General features: G+C 65.4%; 2 protein-coding genes across 2 annotated transcripts; one reads left to right on the forward strand and one right to left on the reverse strand.

Annotated features, from left to right (window-relative positions):
• The first annotated feature begins 786 nt into the window (after nt 1-786).
• PSENEN (presenilin enhancer, gamma-secretase subunit) lies at nt 787-5,422 on the forward strand. Its single transcript, XM_066987030.1, is given in 5 exon segments — nt 787-898; nt 1,823-1,884; nt 3,960-4,031; nt 4,034-4,063; nt 5,115-5,422. Coding segments are annotated over 4 exon segments (303 nt in total). The 5' UTR covers nt 787-898; nt 1,823; the 3' UTR covers nt 5,255-5,422.
• Nucleotides 5,423-7,661: 2,239 nt separating this feature from the next.
• LIN37 (lin-37 DREAM MuvB core complex component) lies at nt 7,662-13,379 on the reverse strand. Its single transcript, XM_066987009.1, is given in 11 exon segments — nt 7,662-7,877; nt 7,969-8,042; nt 8,653-8,774; nt 8,883-9,023; nt 9,026-9,088; nt 9,977-10,056; nt 10,612-10,641; nt 10,782-10,832; nt 11,491-11,566; nt 12,068-12,105; nt 13,281-13,379. Coding segments are annotated over 11 exon segments (822 nt in total). The 5' UTR covers nt 13,346-13,379; the 3' UTR covers nt 7,662-7,795.
• Between the last annotated feature and the right edge of the window lie 74 nt (nt 13,380-13,453).

Genomic DNA, 13,453 nt, shown 5'->3' on the forward strand with positions numbered 1-13,453 from the left:
TACAGCTCCTTTGTAGACTTTTTGGGCTTTTTTCTATGCACTTTTGGGTCCGGTTTTGGTTTTTTTTTGGTTGTTTTTTTTTTCTCGTCTTTTTTTGTTGTTTTTCCGATTTTTTGGTTTTTTATTTAAGGCGGGCGAGGCTCCGCCCCCTCCCCCCCCCTCCTCCTCCTCTCCCCCCCCCCCCCCCAATAAAGGAGGCGCTTTGGAAGTCGCTGTGGGGGGGGATTTGGGGACGCGGGGGGGGGGGCACGGGGGGGTTGGGGACATGGGGGGGGGTCGTGGGGACATGGGGGGGCACGGGGGGTCCTGGGGGGGGTCATTGGGGATTTGGGGGGGGGGCGTGGGGGGGGATTTGGGGACATGGGGGGGGCATTGGGGACATGGGGGGGGCGTCTTTGGGGTGGGGGGGTCACGGGGGGGGGGGGCGGTCCTGGGGTCGGGGGGGGCATTTGAGGCCCGGGGGGGGTCACCGGGGGACACGGGGGGGCTTCGGGGGGTCACGGGGTCGCGGCGGGGTCACGGGGGGGCTCTGGGGACGAGGGGGGGGGGGGGGCGCTGCCGCAGACCACGTGACCCCTCCCCCCCGCCCTCCCCTCGTCACGTGACAGCGGCCGGGCGGCGGTGACCACGTGACCGCGGCGACGCTTCTCCCTCGGGGGGGCGGGGCATATGGAAGGGGGCGGGGCAAGGGGAGGGGCGGGGCCAGGGGGAAGGGGCGGGGCCAGGGGGAAGGGGGCGGGGCCAGGGGAAGGGGGCGGGGCTAGGGGAAGGGGGCGGGGCTAGGGAAGGGGCGGGGCCAGGGGAAGGGGCGGGGCGCTGCCATTGGCCGAGCCGCGCCTGCTCCCGGCGTGCCCCGCGCGGGGCGGGGCCGGAAGTGCCGCTGCCGGGGCCCGGGCAGGTACCGGGGGGGGGGCCCGGGGGGCCTGGGGGGGGCAATTGGGGGCCCTGGGGGGCAACCGTGGGGCTGGGGGCGCTCCTGGGGCAGTTACGGGGCTGGGGGGGCGCCTGGGGGGCGGTTACGGGGCTGGGGAGGCCCGGGGGGCAGTTGGGGGGCTGGGGGGTGCTTGGGGGTATTTGGGGGGCCTGGGGGGCAATTGGGGGCCGGGGAGGGGCAATTGAGGGGCTGGGGGGCAGTTGTGGGGCTGGGGGCTCTTGGGGGGCAGTTGTGGGGCATTTATGGGGCTGGAGAGGCCCGGGGGGGGCAGTTGGGGGGCCGGGGGGCTCCTGGGGGGTATTTATGGGGGTGGGGGGGCCCGGGGGGGGGCACTTGAGGGGCTGGAGAGCCCCGGGGGGGGCACTTGGGGGGTATTTATGGGGCTGGGGAGGCCATGGGGGGCACTTGGGGGGTATTTATGGGGCTGGGGGCTCTTGGGGGGCACTTATGGGGCTGGAAAGGGGCTGGGGGGGCACTTACGGGGCTGGAGAGCCCCGGGGGGGGCACTTGGGGGTATTTATGGGGCTGGGGAGGCCCGGGGGGGCAATTGGGGGGCTGGGGGGCAGTTGTGGGGTGGTTATGGGGATGGGGGGGCAATTGGGGGGCAACTGGGGGCTGGGGGCGCCCTGGGGGGCACTTGGGAAGGGTGGGGGGGCCACTTATGGGGCTGGAGAGCCCGGGGGGGGGCATTTATGGGGCTGGGGGCTCTTGGGGGGGACACTTACGGGGCCGGGGAGCCGCTTGTGGGGCTGAGGAGTGCTGCTGGGGGCGGTTGTGGGGCCGGGGGGGCACTTGTGGGGCCGGGGGGATGTGGGGGGGTTGGGGGGCACTTGTGGGGCTGGGCCTCCCCCCCATCGCCCCCCCGCCCCCCCCCCCCCCCCCCCCCAGGATGAACCTGGAGCGGGTTTCCAACGAGGACAAGCTGGAGCTGTGCCGCAAGTACTACCTGGGTGAGCGCCCCATAGCGCCCCACGGCTGCCCCATGGCTGCCCCACGGCTGCCCCATGGCTGCCCCATGGCTGCCCCATGGCTGCCCCATAGCGGCTCCACGGCTGCCCCACGGCTGCCCCATAACTGCCCCATAGCTGCCCTATAGATACCCTATAAGTGCCCCATAGGTACCCCATGGCTGCCCCATAGGTACCCCAGAGACACCCCACAGCCACCCCTGCGGACCCCCTATAGCTCCCCATAGACCCCCCCCCATAGCCCCTATAGGTCCCCCTATAGCTCCCCATAGACCCCCCCCATAGCCCCTATAGGTCCCCCCATAGCTCCCCATAGCTCCCCCCACCCCCCTATAGGCTCCCTGCAGGCTCCTTACGGCCCCCACAGATTCCCCGTAGACCCTCTATAGGTGCCCTGCAGCCCCTATAGATTCCCACCGCTCCCTGTGGACCCCCTATAGATTCTCTGCAGGTCCCCTATGGATTCTATAGGCCCCCTCTAGCCCCCCCGCAGACCCCCGTATCGATCCCCCATAACCCCAGGAGACCCTATGGACCCCCTATAGGTCCCCTTAGCTCCTCAGAGAGTCCCTATAGATTCCACATAGACCCTTTACGGCCCCTCCTGCAGCTCCTATAGATCGCTGTCTCCCTATAGACCTCCTGTAGACCCTATAGATCTCCTTAGTTCTTCCCATAGACCTTCTATGGATCCCCTATAGATCCTCCTAGCTCCCTATAGCTTCCCTGTAGACCCCCTATAGATCCCCCACAGGCCCCCTATAGATCCCCCACAGCCCCCGTGGGCCCCTATAGATCCCCCATCCCGCCCTACATCTCCTCCACAGATCCCCTTTCGGCTGCCCGTGGCACCTATAGATCCCGTGTGGCCTACGTAGGCCCCCCATAGATGCCCCACAACCCCCTATAGATCCCCTATAGATCTCCCACAACCCCCCGGCCCCTATATCCCCCCATACTGCCCACAGATCCCCTTTAGCCCCCCTCCAGCCCCCCATATACCCCCTGTACCCCCCTATATGCCCCCCGTAGACCCATTCTAGGCCCCCTCTGGGCCCCTATAGATCCCCCACAACCCCCGTAGAGCCCCCGTATCCCCCCTATACCCCCCATACACCCTCTTTAGCCCCCCGTATCCTCCCCATACCACCTATAGATCCCCCAAACCCCTATAGAGCCCCCATAGAGCCCCTATATCCCTCCTATACCCCCCGTAAAACCATTATACTGCCCCCGGACCCCCTACAACCCCCCACTCCAGACCCCTATATCCACCCCCCAGACCCTATACGCCCCCACTGCCCCCTGTGGCCCCCATATCCCGTATCTCCCCCCGCCAGACCCCTATATCCCCCCCAGACGCCTATATTCCCCCCCCCAGACCCCTATAAACCCCACCCCAAACCCCTATTGCCCCCATATCCCCCCAAGACCCCCCTATACCCCCCCCAGACCCCCCAGACCTCCCTATATCCCCCCAGACCCTATAAAAGCCCCCCCAGACCCCCATATGCCCCCCATATCCCTCCTCCAGACCCCCCACCGCCCCCTGTGGCTCCCATACCCCCCCATATCCCCCCCCAAACCCTATAACCCCCCTGACCCTATAAAAGCCCCCCAGACCCCTATAAACCCCGCTCAGACCCCCTCAGACCCCCATATGCCCCCCCATATCCCCGCAAGAGCCCCCTATATCCCCCCATACCCCCTGAGACCCCCATATACCCCCCCACCCCCTATGGCCCCCATATCCCCCCATATCCCCCCAGCCCCCCCCCACACCCCCTATGGCCCCCATACCCCCCCATATGCCCCCAAGACCCCCTTATACCCCCCCAGACCCCCTATATCCCCCCCAGACCCCCATATGCCCCCCCCCCGCCCCCTATGGCCCCCATATCCCACCCCCAATACCCCCCCAGACCCACTCCCTGCCCCCTATGGCTCCCATATCCCCCCCATACCCCCCAAAACCCCCCAATACCCCCCCCCCCATCCCCCCCATCCCCCCCCGCCCCCTATGGCCCCCATAGGTGACCCCCCCCGCCCCCCCGCAGGGGGCTTCGCGCTGCTGCCCTTCCTGTGGCTGGTGAACGTGCTCTGGTTCTTCCGCGAGGCCTTCGTGGCCCCCCCTACGGGCAGCAGCCGCTCATCAAGCGCTGTGAGCGGGGGGCGCGGGGGGGCTGGGGGGTCCTGGGGGGCTTTGGGGGAGTTTGGGAGGGTCCTGGGGGGTTTGGGGGGGGCTTTGGGGGAATTTGGGGGGGGTCCTGGGGGATTTGGGGGGGCTGGGGGGTCCTGGGGGAGTTTGGGAGGGTCCTGGGGGGGTTGGGGGGCAACTGAGGGGGCTGGGGGGAATTTGGGGGGGTCCTGGGGGCTTTGGGGGGGTTGGGGGGTCCTGGGGGGTTGGGGGGCAACTGAGGGGGCTGGGGGAATTTGGGGGTCCTGGGGGCTTTGGGGGTTGGGGGGTCCTGGGGGGGGGGGGGGGGGTTTGGGGGGGCACCTTTGGGGGGGGCTGGGGGGTCCTGGGGGGAATTTGGGGGTGGTTGAAGGGGATCTGGGGGTCCTGGGGGGAATTTGGGGGGTTTTGGGGGGTCCTGGGGGCCTGGGGGGGTTAAGGGAATTTGGGGGTTGGGGGGCTTTGGGGGGAATTTGGGGGTCCTGGGGGGTTGGGGGAGTTTGGGGGGTCCTGGGGGGTTTGGGGGGGGTTTTGGGGGGGTCCTGGGGGGTCCTGGGGGCTGGGGGGGTTAAGGGAATTTGGGGGTTGGGGGGCTGGGGGAATTTTGGGGGGGTTTGGGGGCTTTGGGGGAATTTGGGGGGGGTCCTGGGGGGCTTTGGGGGGGGGGTTAGGGGGGGTCATGGGGGGAATTTGGGGGGTCCTGGGGGTCCTGGGGGCCTGGGAGCTTTGGGGGCTCCTGGGGGGCTTTGGGTGAATTTGGGGGCTCCTGGGGGGGGGTCCCCGGGGGCTCTGGGGGGAGTTTGGGGGGGGTTATGGGGTTGGGGGGGGCCCTTACTGCTTCGGGGGGGGGGGGGCGTTATGGGGTCGTGGGGGGGGCTATAGGATTTGGGGGCTGTTACGGGGTTTGTGGGTTCGGGGGGGCTTTACGGGTTCGGGGAGTCCTGGGGTCGGGGGGGGTGCTGTGTTTTTTTTCGGGGGGGGGGGTCCCGGGGCTGTCCCCGACCCCCCCCCCCCCCCCCCCCCCCCCCCCCCCCAGACGTGCGGCGCTCGGCGCTGGGGCTGCTGCTGTGGGCGCTGGCGCTGGGGGCCTGGGTGGGCGCCTTCCAGAGCCAGCGCGGGGCCTGGGGGGCGCTGGGGGAGCGCCTCGCCTTCACCCTGCCCCTGGGGGCGCCCTGACCCCCCCCCGGGGCCCCCGGACCCCCCGCACCGACGGGACCCCCCCGGACCCCCCCACATTGAGGAGACCCCCCCCATTTCAGGGGGACCCCCCCCATGTAATTGGGAGCCCATTGGGACCCCCCCGCCTTCACCCTGCCCCTGGGGGCGCCCTGACCCCCCCCCAGGACCCCCGGACCCCCCGCATCAAGGAGACCCCCCATTTAAATGGGACCCCCCCGGACCCCCCCAATACCGAGGAGACCCCCCATTTAAATGGGACCCCCCCATTTCACAGGGACCCCCCACACACCGAGGGGACCCCCAGGACCCCCCCCCCCATTTAATTGGGACCCCCCCCCGTTTTAATTGGGACCCCCCATTTAATTGGACCCCCCCATTTCATCGGGACCCCCCCCCAAATTCCAATTACCCCCCCCCGTTAATACTGCCCCCCCATTTAAATTGGGACCCCCCCCTTTTAATTACGCCCCCCCCCCCATTTAAATGGGAGCCCCCCCACCAAGACCAGGACCCCCCCCTTTAAATTAGGACCCCCCCATTTATTTTGCCCCCCCCCCATTTAAATTGGAGCCCCCCCCTTAACCAGGACCCCCGTTTTAATTAGCGCCCCCAGATTGCAATTGGGGACCCCCCATTTAATTTAAGGCCCCCCCCCCATTAAGTTTAGGCCCCCCCCCCTTTTATTGGGACCCTCCCCCCAAATTGGACCTGGGACCCCCCATTTAATTTAGGCCCCCCCCCCATTTTAATTGGGACCCCCCCATTAAGACCACGACCCCCCCATTTAATTGAGACCCCCCATTAATACTGGGACCCCCCAATTAAGACCAAGACCCCCCATTTTAATTGGGACCCCCCTTTAATTTAGACCCCCCCTTTTATTGATGGACCCCCCCAAATTGGAACTGGGACCCCCCCTTTAATTTAGGGCCCCCCATTTTAATTGGAGCCCCCTAATTAAGACCAGGACCCCCCCATTTAATTTAGGCCCCCCCCCCCCTTGAAACCGACCCCCCAGGACCCCCCCCCCAATTAACCCCCCCAGCCCCCCCCATTTTAAAGAGACCCCCCACTGGCCCCGCCCCCAGGACCTCGGGGAGCCCCCAGGATGGGGGGCGCAGGTAAGGGGGGGGGCAGTTTTGGGGTGAAATCCTCGGGTTTTGGGGAAATTGTTGGGGGGGGGGCAGGGAGGAATGTGGGGGGTGGGGGGGCTGGGAGGGGACGGGGATTTTGGGGGAGAAAATTGGGGTTTTGGGGGAGGGGGGGGCTGGGGGGAAAATCGAGGGGTTTGGGGCAAAATTGTAAAATTTTGGGGGTCGTTTTGGGGGGAGAAAATCAGGATTTGGGGGGTGGGGGGATTTGGGGGGAAATTGTAATGTTTTGGGGTGAATTTTGGGGGGTTTTGGGGGCGTAGGGGCTCAGTGGTGGGATTTGGGGGGGAAATCAGCGAAATTTGGGGGAAAATTCCCAATATTTAGGGAATATTTGGGAAAAAACCTCCAGTATTTGAAAACAGATGACAACATTTGGGGCGAAATAGCAGTGGTTTGGGGAAAAAACCTGAAACGGGGTTGGAATCTGTAAGTTTAGAGGGAAATCTCCAATATTTTGGGGTGAAACGGTGAAATTCGGAGGGAAATTTCCAAAATGTTGGGGGAAATGCTCCAAATTTGTGAAATTGCCCAAATTCGGGAGAGGATCCCCAAAAATAAGGCGAAAATCTCCGATACGTGTTGTGAGCTCCCAAAATTTGGGGGAAGAGTTCCCCAAAATTTGGATAATAACCCCAAAATCTGGAGTGAAATTCCCAAATTTGGCAGAAAAACAAAAACAAACTTTAGGAGCAAATTCAAGAATTTGGGATGAAATCCCCAAATTTGGGGGAAAATCCCAGTATTTAAATTGAAATCCTGAAATCGTGGGGGAAATCTTTGACGGTGGAGAGTTAGTTCCAAAATTTGGGAGAAAAGCAATAAAAATTCGGGTAACGCCCCCCCAAATGTGAAGCGAATTTCCTAAATTTTGGTGAAAACGCACAAATTTCGGTGACGATCCCCAAATTTACAGAAAAACTCTAAAATTTAGGTGCAAAATCTGAAAACTTTGTGCAAAAGCAGCACTTGAGGCGAAACCTCGAGTATCTTAGGAAAAAAATCCCAGAATTTGGGTTAAAACCTCAAAATTTTGGGGCAAATCCCCAAATTTGGGGCAACCCCCTTTTTTTGGTGCCGCGGTCGGATTTTGGGGTAAAACCCCGCCGTTTTCTCCCGCCGCTGACCCCGCCCCTTTCTTCCTCCCCCCAGGCGTGGCTCCGCCCCCTCCCACCACCGACCAATAAAAACCGCCCGGCCCCGCCCCCCCGGACCCCATCAACCAATCAGCGCCCGCCTCCTCTGTTCCGGGGGGGGCGTTTATTGACCGATAACCAACGCCGGGAGGGGAGGGGGCGGGGCCACACCGAGGGGGCGTGGCCTGCTGGGACAGGCCCCGCCCCCGCCGCGCGCTGATTGGCCGGGGGCGGGGCCGGGGGGCGTGGCCTCACTGCCGCTCGTAGATGCGCCGCAGGAGGCGGAGGCTGGCGCCGTAGCGCTGCTGCTGCCGCTGGGCCGCCTCCTTCCACCTGCCGTGACGTCATCGGGGGCGTGACGTCACCGTGACGTCACCACCCCCGAGGCCCCGCCCACCCACCCCCCCGAGGCCCCGCCCCTCACCGCTGCCGGACGCGCTTCCAGCGCTCCATGTGCTTGTAGATGAGCGCCGGCATCGAGGGGGCGGGGTCGGGGGGCTGTGACGTCATCGGGGGCGTGACGTCATCGAGGGGGGCGTGATGTCATCGAGGGGGCGTGACGTCATCGAGGGGGGCAGGGCGTCGTCGGCCACGCCCCCCCCCCCAGATGGGGGTGACGTCACGCCCGAAGGGGGAGGGGAGGGGGGGAAAGGGAGGGGTGGGGGCGGGTGATATTGGGGGGCGGTCACATCATGGGGGGTGATGATGTCATCGGGGTGGTGACGTCATCATGAGGGCAGTGACGTCATCGGGGGACGTGATGATGTCATATGGGGTCAGGTGACTGGATGGGGGAGGGGGGAAGGGGATTTGGGGCTGTTTTGGGGGGGGCCCCGGGGGGATTGGGGGCGCTTGGGGGTCCCGGGGGGGATTTGGGGTCTGGGGATTTTGGGGTTGGGGGGGGGGACTTTGGGGTCCTGGGGAAGGATTTGGGGTCCCCGGGGGGGGTTGGGGTCTCGGGGGGATTTGGGGTCCCGGGGGGATTTGGGGATCTCGGGGGGGGGGATTTGGGGTCCCAGGGGGGATGTGGGGTCTGGGGGGGGGGATGTGGGGTCTCGGGGGGGGATTTGGGGTCTGTGGGGGGATTTGGGGTCCCGGGGGGTCTCACCTGGTCGGGGGGGGGCGCCCCTTCCCTCAGGCCCCAGGGGCGAGGGGGATGCGGGGGGCCCCGGCGGGGCGGGGGGGGCAGCTCGTAAATGTCCTCGCCCTTCCCGGGGGCCCCGCAGAGCCCTGGGGGGGGGGGGGGAGAAAAAATACAAAGGGGGGTTGTGGGGGGAGCTCGACCCCCCCCCCCCCAGCCCCATATGGGGACCTTGGGACCCCCCCCCAGCCCCATACGGGGGATATGGGGACCCCCACACCCCGTTCTCGTAGGGGGGGGGGGCCTGACCTCGGGGCGGGGGGGGCCGGGGGCGGGGGCGGGTGCCCCCCCCCTGGCGGCGGGGCAGTTGCGCATCCAGGCGCGGCAGACGGGGTAGAGGGGGTGCCCGCGGGGAACTGCCCCAGCTCCACGCTGCGGTCGAACAGCTTGATCACGTACGTGCCTGGGGGGGGCCGGGGGGGGTCACGGGGGGGGCACGGCCCCACAGAGGGCCCGCCCGCCCCATAGAGAGCCTGCCCGCCCCATAGGAATCCGTCCTGCTCCCATAGAAACGGGTTCTGCCCCATAGAAACCCTCCCACCCCATAGAAATGGCTCTCGCCCTATAGAATCCCTCCTACCCCATAGAAATGCCTTGGCCCCATAGAATCCCTCCTGCCCCATAGAAATGGTTCCAGCCCCATAGAAATGTTTCCTGCCCCATAGGAATCTCTCCTGCCTCGTATGAATCCCTCCTGCCCCATAGGAATCCCCCCACCCCATAGAAATTCCTCCCTCCCCATAGAAGTCCCTCCTGCCCCACAGAAATTCCTCCTGCCCCACAGAAGTCCCGCCCGCCCCATAGAATCCCTCTCGCCCCATAGAAACGTGCCCTGCCCCATAGAAATCCCTCCTGCCCCATAGAAATGTCTCCTGCCCCATAGAAAGGGTTTCTGCCCCATAGAAGTTCCTCCCTGCCCCATAGAAATCCCTCCTGCCCCATAGACTCTCTCCTGCCCCATAGAAACCCCCCCGCCCCATAGGAATCCCTCCCCGCCCCATAGAATTTCCTCCCGCCCCATAGAATCCCTCCTGCCCCATACAATCGCTCCTGCCCCATAGAAATCCCACCCCATAGGAATCCCTCCTGCCCTATAGAAACGCCTGCGTGCCCCATAGAATCCCTCCCGCCCCCATAGAATTCCTTCTGCCCATAGAACCTTTCCTGCCCCATAGAAATCCCGCCCCACAGCGACCCCTCCTGCCCCATAGAAGTGGCTCCTGCCCCATAGCGCGGTGTCGGGGACCCCCCCCCCCCCAGCCTTCCCCCCGGGGCGCCCCCCTCACTGTGCCGCTGCTGGGGGCGTCGGGGAGCCCCTCGTCCGCCTCGCGCCGCTTCTTGCGCCGGTGGTGGGAGAAGCGCCCCGAGGGCCTGGGGGGAGAGATGTGGGGCTGCCCCATAGATCCGGGGCTGCCCCACAACTTTGGGGCTGCCCCATAGATGTGGGGCTGCCCCATAGATGTGGGGCTGCCCCATAGATGTGGGGCTGCCCCATAGAGCCGGAGGGCTGCCCCATAGAGCCGGGGCTGCCCCATAGATGTGGGGCTGGCCCCACAGATCCACCCCCGCCCCATAGATGTGGGGCAGCCCCACAGCCCTGCCCCCGCCCCACAGATGTGGGGCACCCCACAGATCCCACCCCCGCCCCATAGATGTGGGGCACCCCATAGATCCCACCCCCACCCCATAGATGTGGGGCACCCCATAGATCCCACCCCCACCCCATAGATGTGGGGCTGGCCCCATAGATCCTGCCCCTGCCCCACAGATCCCACCCCCGCCCCATAGATGTGGGGCAGCCCTATAGCCCTGCCCCCACCCCACAGATCCCGCCCCCGCCCCATAGATGTGGGGCTGGCCCCATAGATCCCACCCCCGCCCCACAGATGTGGGGCAGCCCCACACACCCCCCCCTCCCCCCCTCACCTCTTCCCCGGCGCCGTGGGGGAGGCGTCCCTGCGAGACACGAGACGGGGGGCGGGGCTTCAGCGCCGAGGGGGCGGAGCCTCGCCAAAGGGGGCGTGGCCAACGCAAGCCCCGCCCCTCCCAGGCCCCGCCCCCTTTAGGCCCCGCCCCCTTTAGGCCCCGCCCCTCACTTGCTGTGGGCGTCGCCCGGCGCCTTCCCGGCCTCCTCCTCCAGCGGCTCCCTGGGGGCACAGAACGGGGGGGGGACCCAAAATTGGGGGTTTTTGCCCCATTTTCCCCCCCCCCCGTTTCCCCCCCCCCCGCGGGATTTTTCCCGATTTTGGCCGTTCCCTCCCCATTCCCGGCCCCGGCCCCGGCCCCAAACCCCCCAAATCCCCCCCCCCAAATTCCCCCGGTTTTCCCCCAAATTTTCCCCCTTTCCCCCCATTTTTTTGCCGCCCCCCCCCAAATTCCCCCCCCATTTCTTAGGGCCCCCCCAATATTTTTGGGGTCCCCCCCCCAATTTTAAGCCCCCCCACCCCATTTCCCCCCAATTTTAGGGTCTCCCCCCAATCCTGCCCCCAAATCCCCCCAAATTTCCCCCCTTTTCCCCATTTTTTTCACCGCCCCCCCCCCAAATTCCCCCCCCCCCATTTCTTAGGACCCCCCCCCATATTTTTGGGGCCCCCCTCAATATTTGGGGTCCCCCCCCCAAATCTCCCCCCATTTTCCGCTGCCCCCCCCCAAATCCTGCCCCCAAATCCCCCCAATTTCTCCCCAAATTTCCCCCATTTTTCACCGCCCCCCCCAAATCCCCCCCCCCATTTCTTAGGACCCCCCAATATTTTTAGGGCCCCCCCCTCAATTTTTGCCCCCCCCCCCCACTTTTCGGGCCCTCACCGCTCGCCCTCGCTGCGCTCCAGCAGCCCCTGCAGCACCGCGTCCAGGCGGCTCCGCGCCGACGCCATCTCCAGGTCTGGGGGGGGGGAAATAAGGGGGGGGGGGCCCAAAATTGAGGGGGCCCCAAAAATATTGGGGGGGGCAAAAATATTGGGGGGGGGATTTGGGGGGGGGCAGGGGAAAATGGGGGGAAAGGGGGATTTGGGGGAAATTGGGGGATTTGGGGGCAGGATTTGGGGGCACCGTAAAATGGGGGGGGGAGATTTGGGGGGACCCCAAAAAATTGAGGGGGGGCCCAAAAATATTGGGGGGGGGCTTAAAAAATGGGGGGGGGGGATTGTGTGTGGGGGGGGGAAGGGGGAAAATGGGGGGAAAGGGGGGGATTTGGGGGGAAATTGGGGGGATTTGGGTTTTTTTTGGGGGGGGGGGGCAGAGGTTTGGGGGGCCCCCGGGGGGTTGGGGGTCGCGGGGGGGGGGGCCCCAAAATGTTGGGGGGGTCCAAAGGGGTGGGGGGCAATGGGGGTCCTGAAATGGGGGGTCCCCAAAAATGGGGGGAGGGGGAGGGGGGGGCACTCACCCGGCTTCTCCACCTTCACCTTGACGGCCAGCATGGCCCTGGGGGGGGGGGGGGGACCCTATGGATCCCATAGGGAGCCCCCCGGGACCCCCCCCCCCCCCACCCTATAGGGACCCCATAACCCCCCCCCCATAACCCCCCCCCCCATAACCCCCCCAGCCCCCCATAACCCCCCCCCCGACACCCTATAGCCCCCCCCCAGCCCCTATAGGACCCCGCAAGCCCCCCCCCGGCCCCTATAGAGACCCTTAACCCCCCCCCATATGCCCCGGAGACCCCCCGTAGGCCCCTATAGCCCCCATAACGCCCCCCCGACCACCTTTAGCCCCCCGCAGCACCCCTATAGGGGCTTACGGCCCCCCCCCCCGGCCCCTATAGTCCCCCTATAAGACCCCCCAGGCCCCTACAGCCCCCCTATAGGCCCCCTATAGGCCCCTATAGGCCCCATAGCCCCCCCCCCAACACTCCCCAGACCCCAGAGGCCCCCTCATAAAGCCCTATACGGCCTTATAGCCCCACCATAAACCCCTATAGCCCCCCCAGCCCCCTATACACCCCCTATAGGCCCCATAGGACCCCGTAAGCCCCCGTAACACCCCACAGGCCCCCATAACCCCCTATAGCCCTTTATAATCCCCCAATAAGCCCCTATAGCCCCCTTATAGGTCCCCTTTAGGCTCCTATACACCCCCCATAGCCCCCTATACGCCCCTATAGGCCCCCGTAACACCCCGCAGGCCCCCATAAGCCCCCATAGGACCTTATAATCCCCCCCATAGCCCCCCTATAGGCCCCACAGCCCCCCATGAACCCCTACAGTTGTTTATGCCCCCCCATAACCCCTATAGCCCCCTATAGACCCCCTTTAAACACCTATACACTCTCTATAAACCCTCTACAGCCCCATATATGTCCCCGTAACCCGTTACAGATCTTCTATACAACCCCCATAGACCCCTATATGCCCCCAAAAGCCTCTATAGAGCCTTATAACTCCTCATAAACCCCCATAACCCCCTATAGACCCCCTATAGACCCCCTATAGGCCCCTATAGGCCCCATAGGACCCCATAGCGCCCTACAAGCCCCTGTAAGGCCTTATAAGCCCCAATAAACGCCTACAAACCCCTACGAACCGTCTATATATGCTCTATATCCCCCATAGATCCCCTATAGACCCCCTATAGACCCCTATGGAAGCCCAGCGCCTCACCGCTCCGCTCCCCGCCGCCGCTCACCCGCCCGCCACCGCCTCGGGCCCCGCCGCGCCCCTCCCATTGGCCGCCCGGCCCGCCCGTCAAACCCCTCCGCCAATCACAACGCGGAGCGGCCAAGGGGGGCGGGGCCGGCGCGGCCGCCATTTCGAGCCGGCCGCCATTTTGGGCG

This window comes from Anser cygnoides, chromosome 37, assembly GCF_040182565.1.
Source record: "Anser cygnoides isolate HZ-2024a breed goose chromosome 37, Taihu_goose_T2T_genome, whole genome shotgun sequence".
NCBI lineage: Eukaryota > Metazoa > Chordata > Aves > Anseriformes > Anatidae > Anser > Anser cygnoides.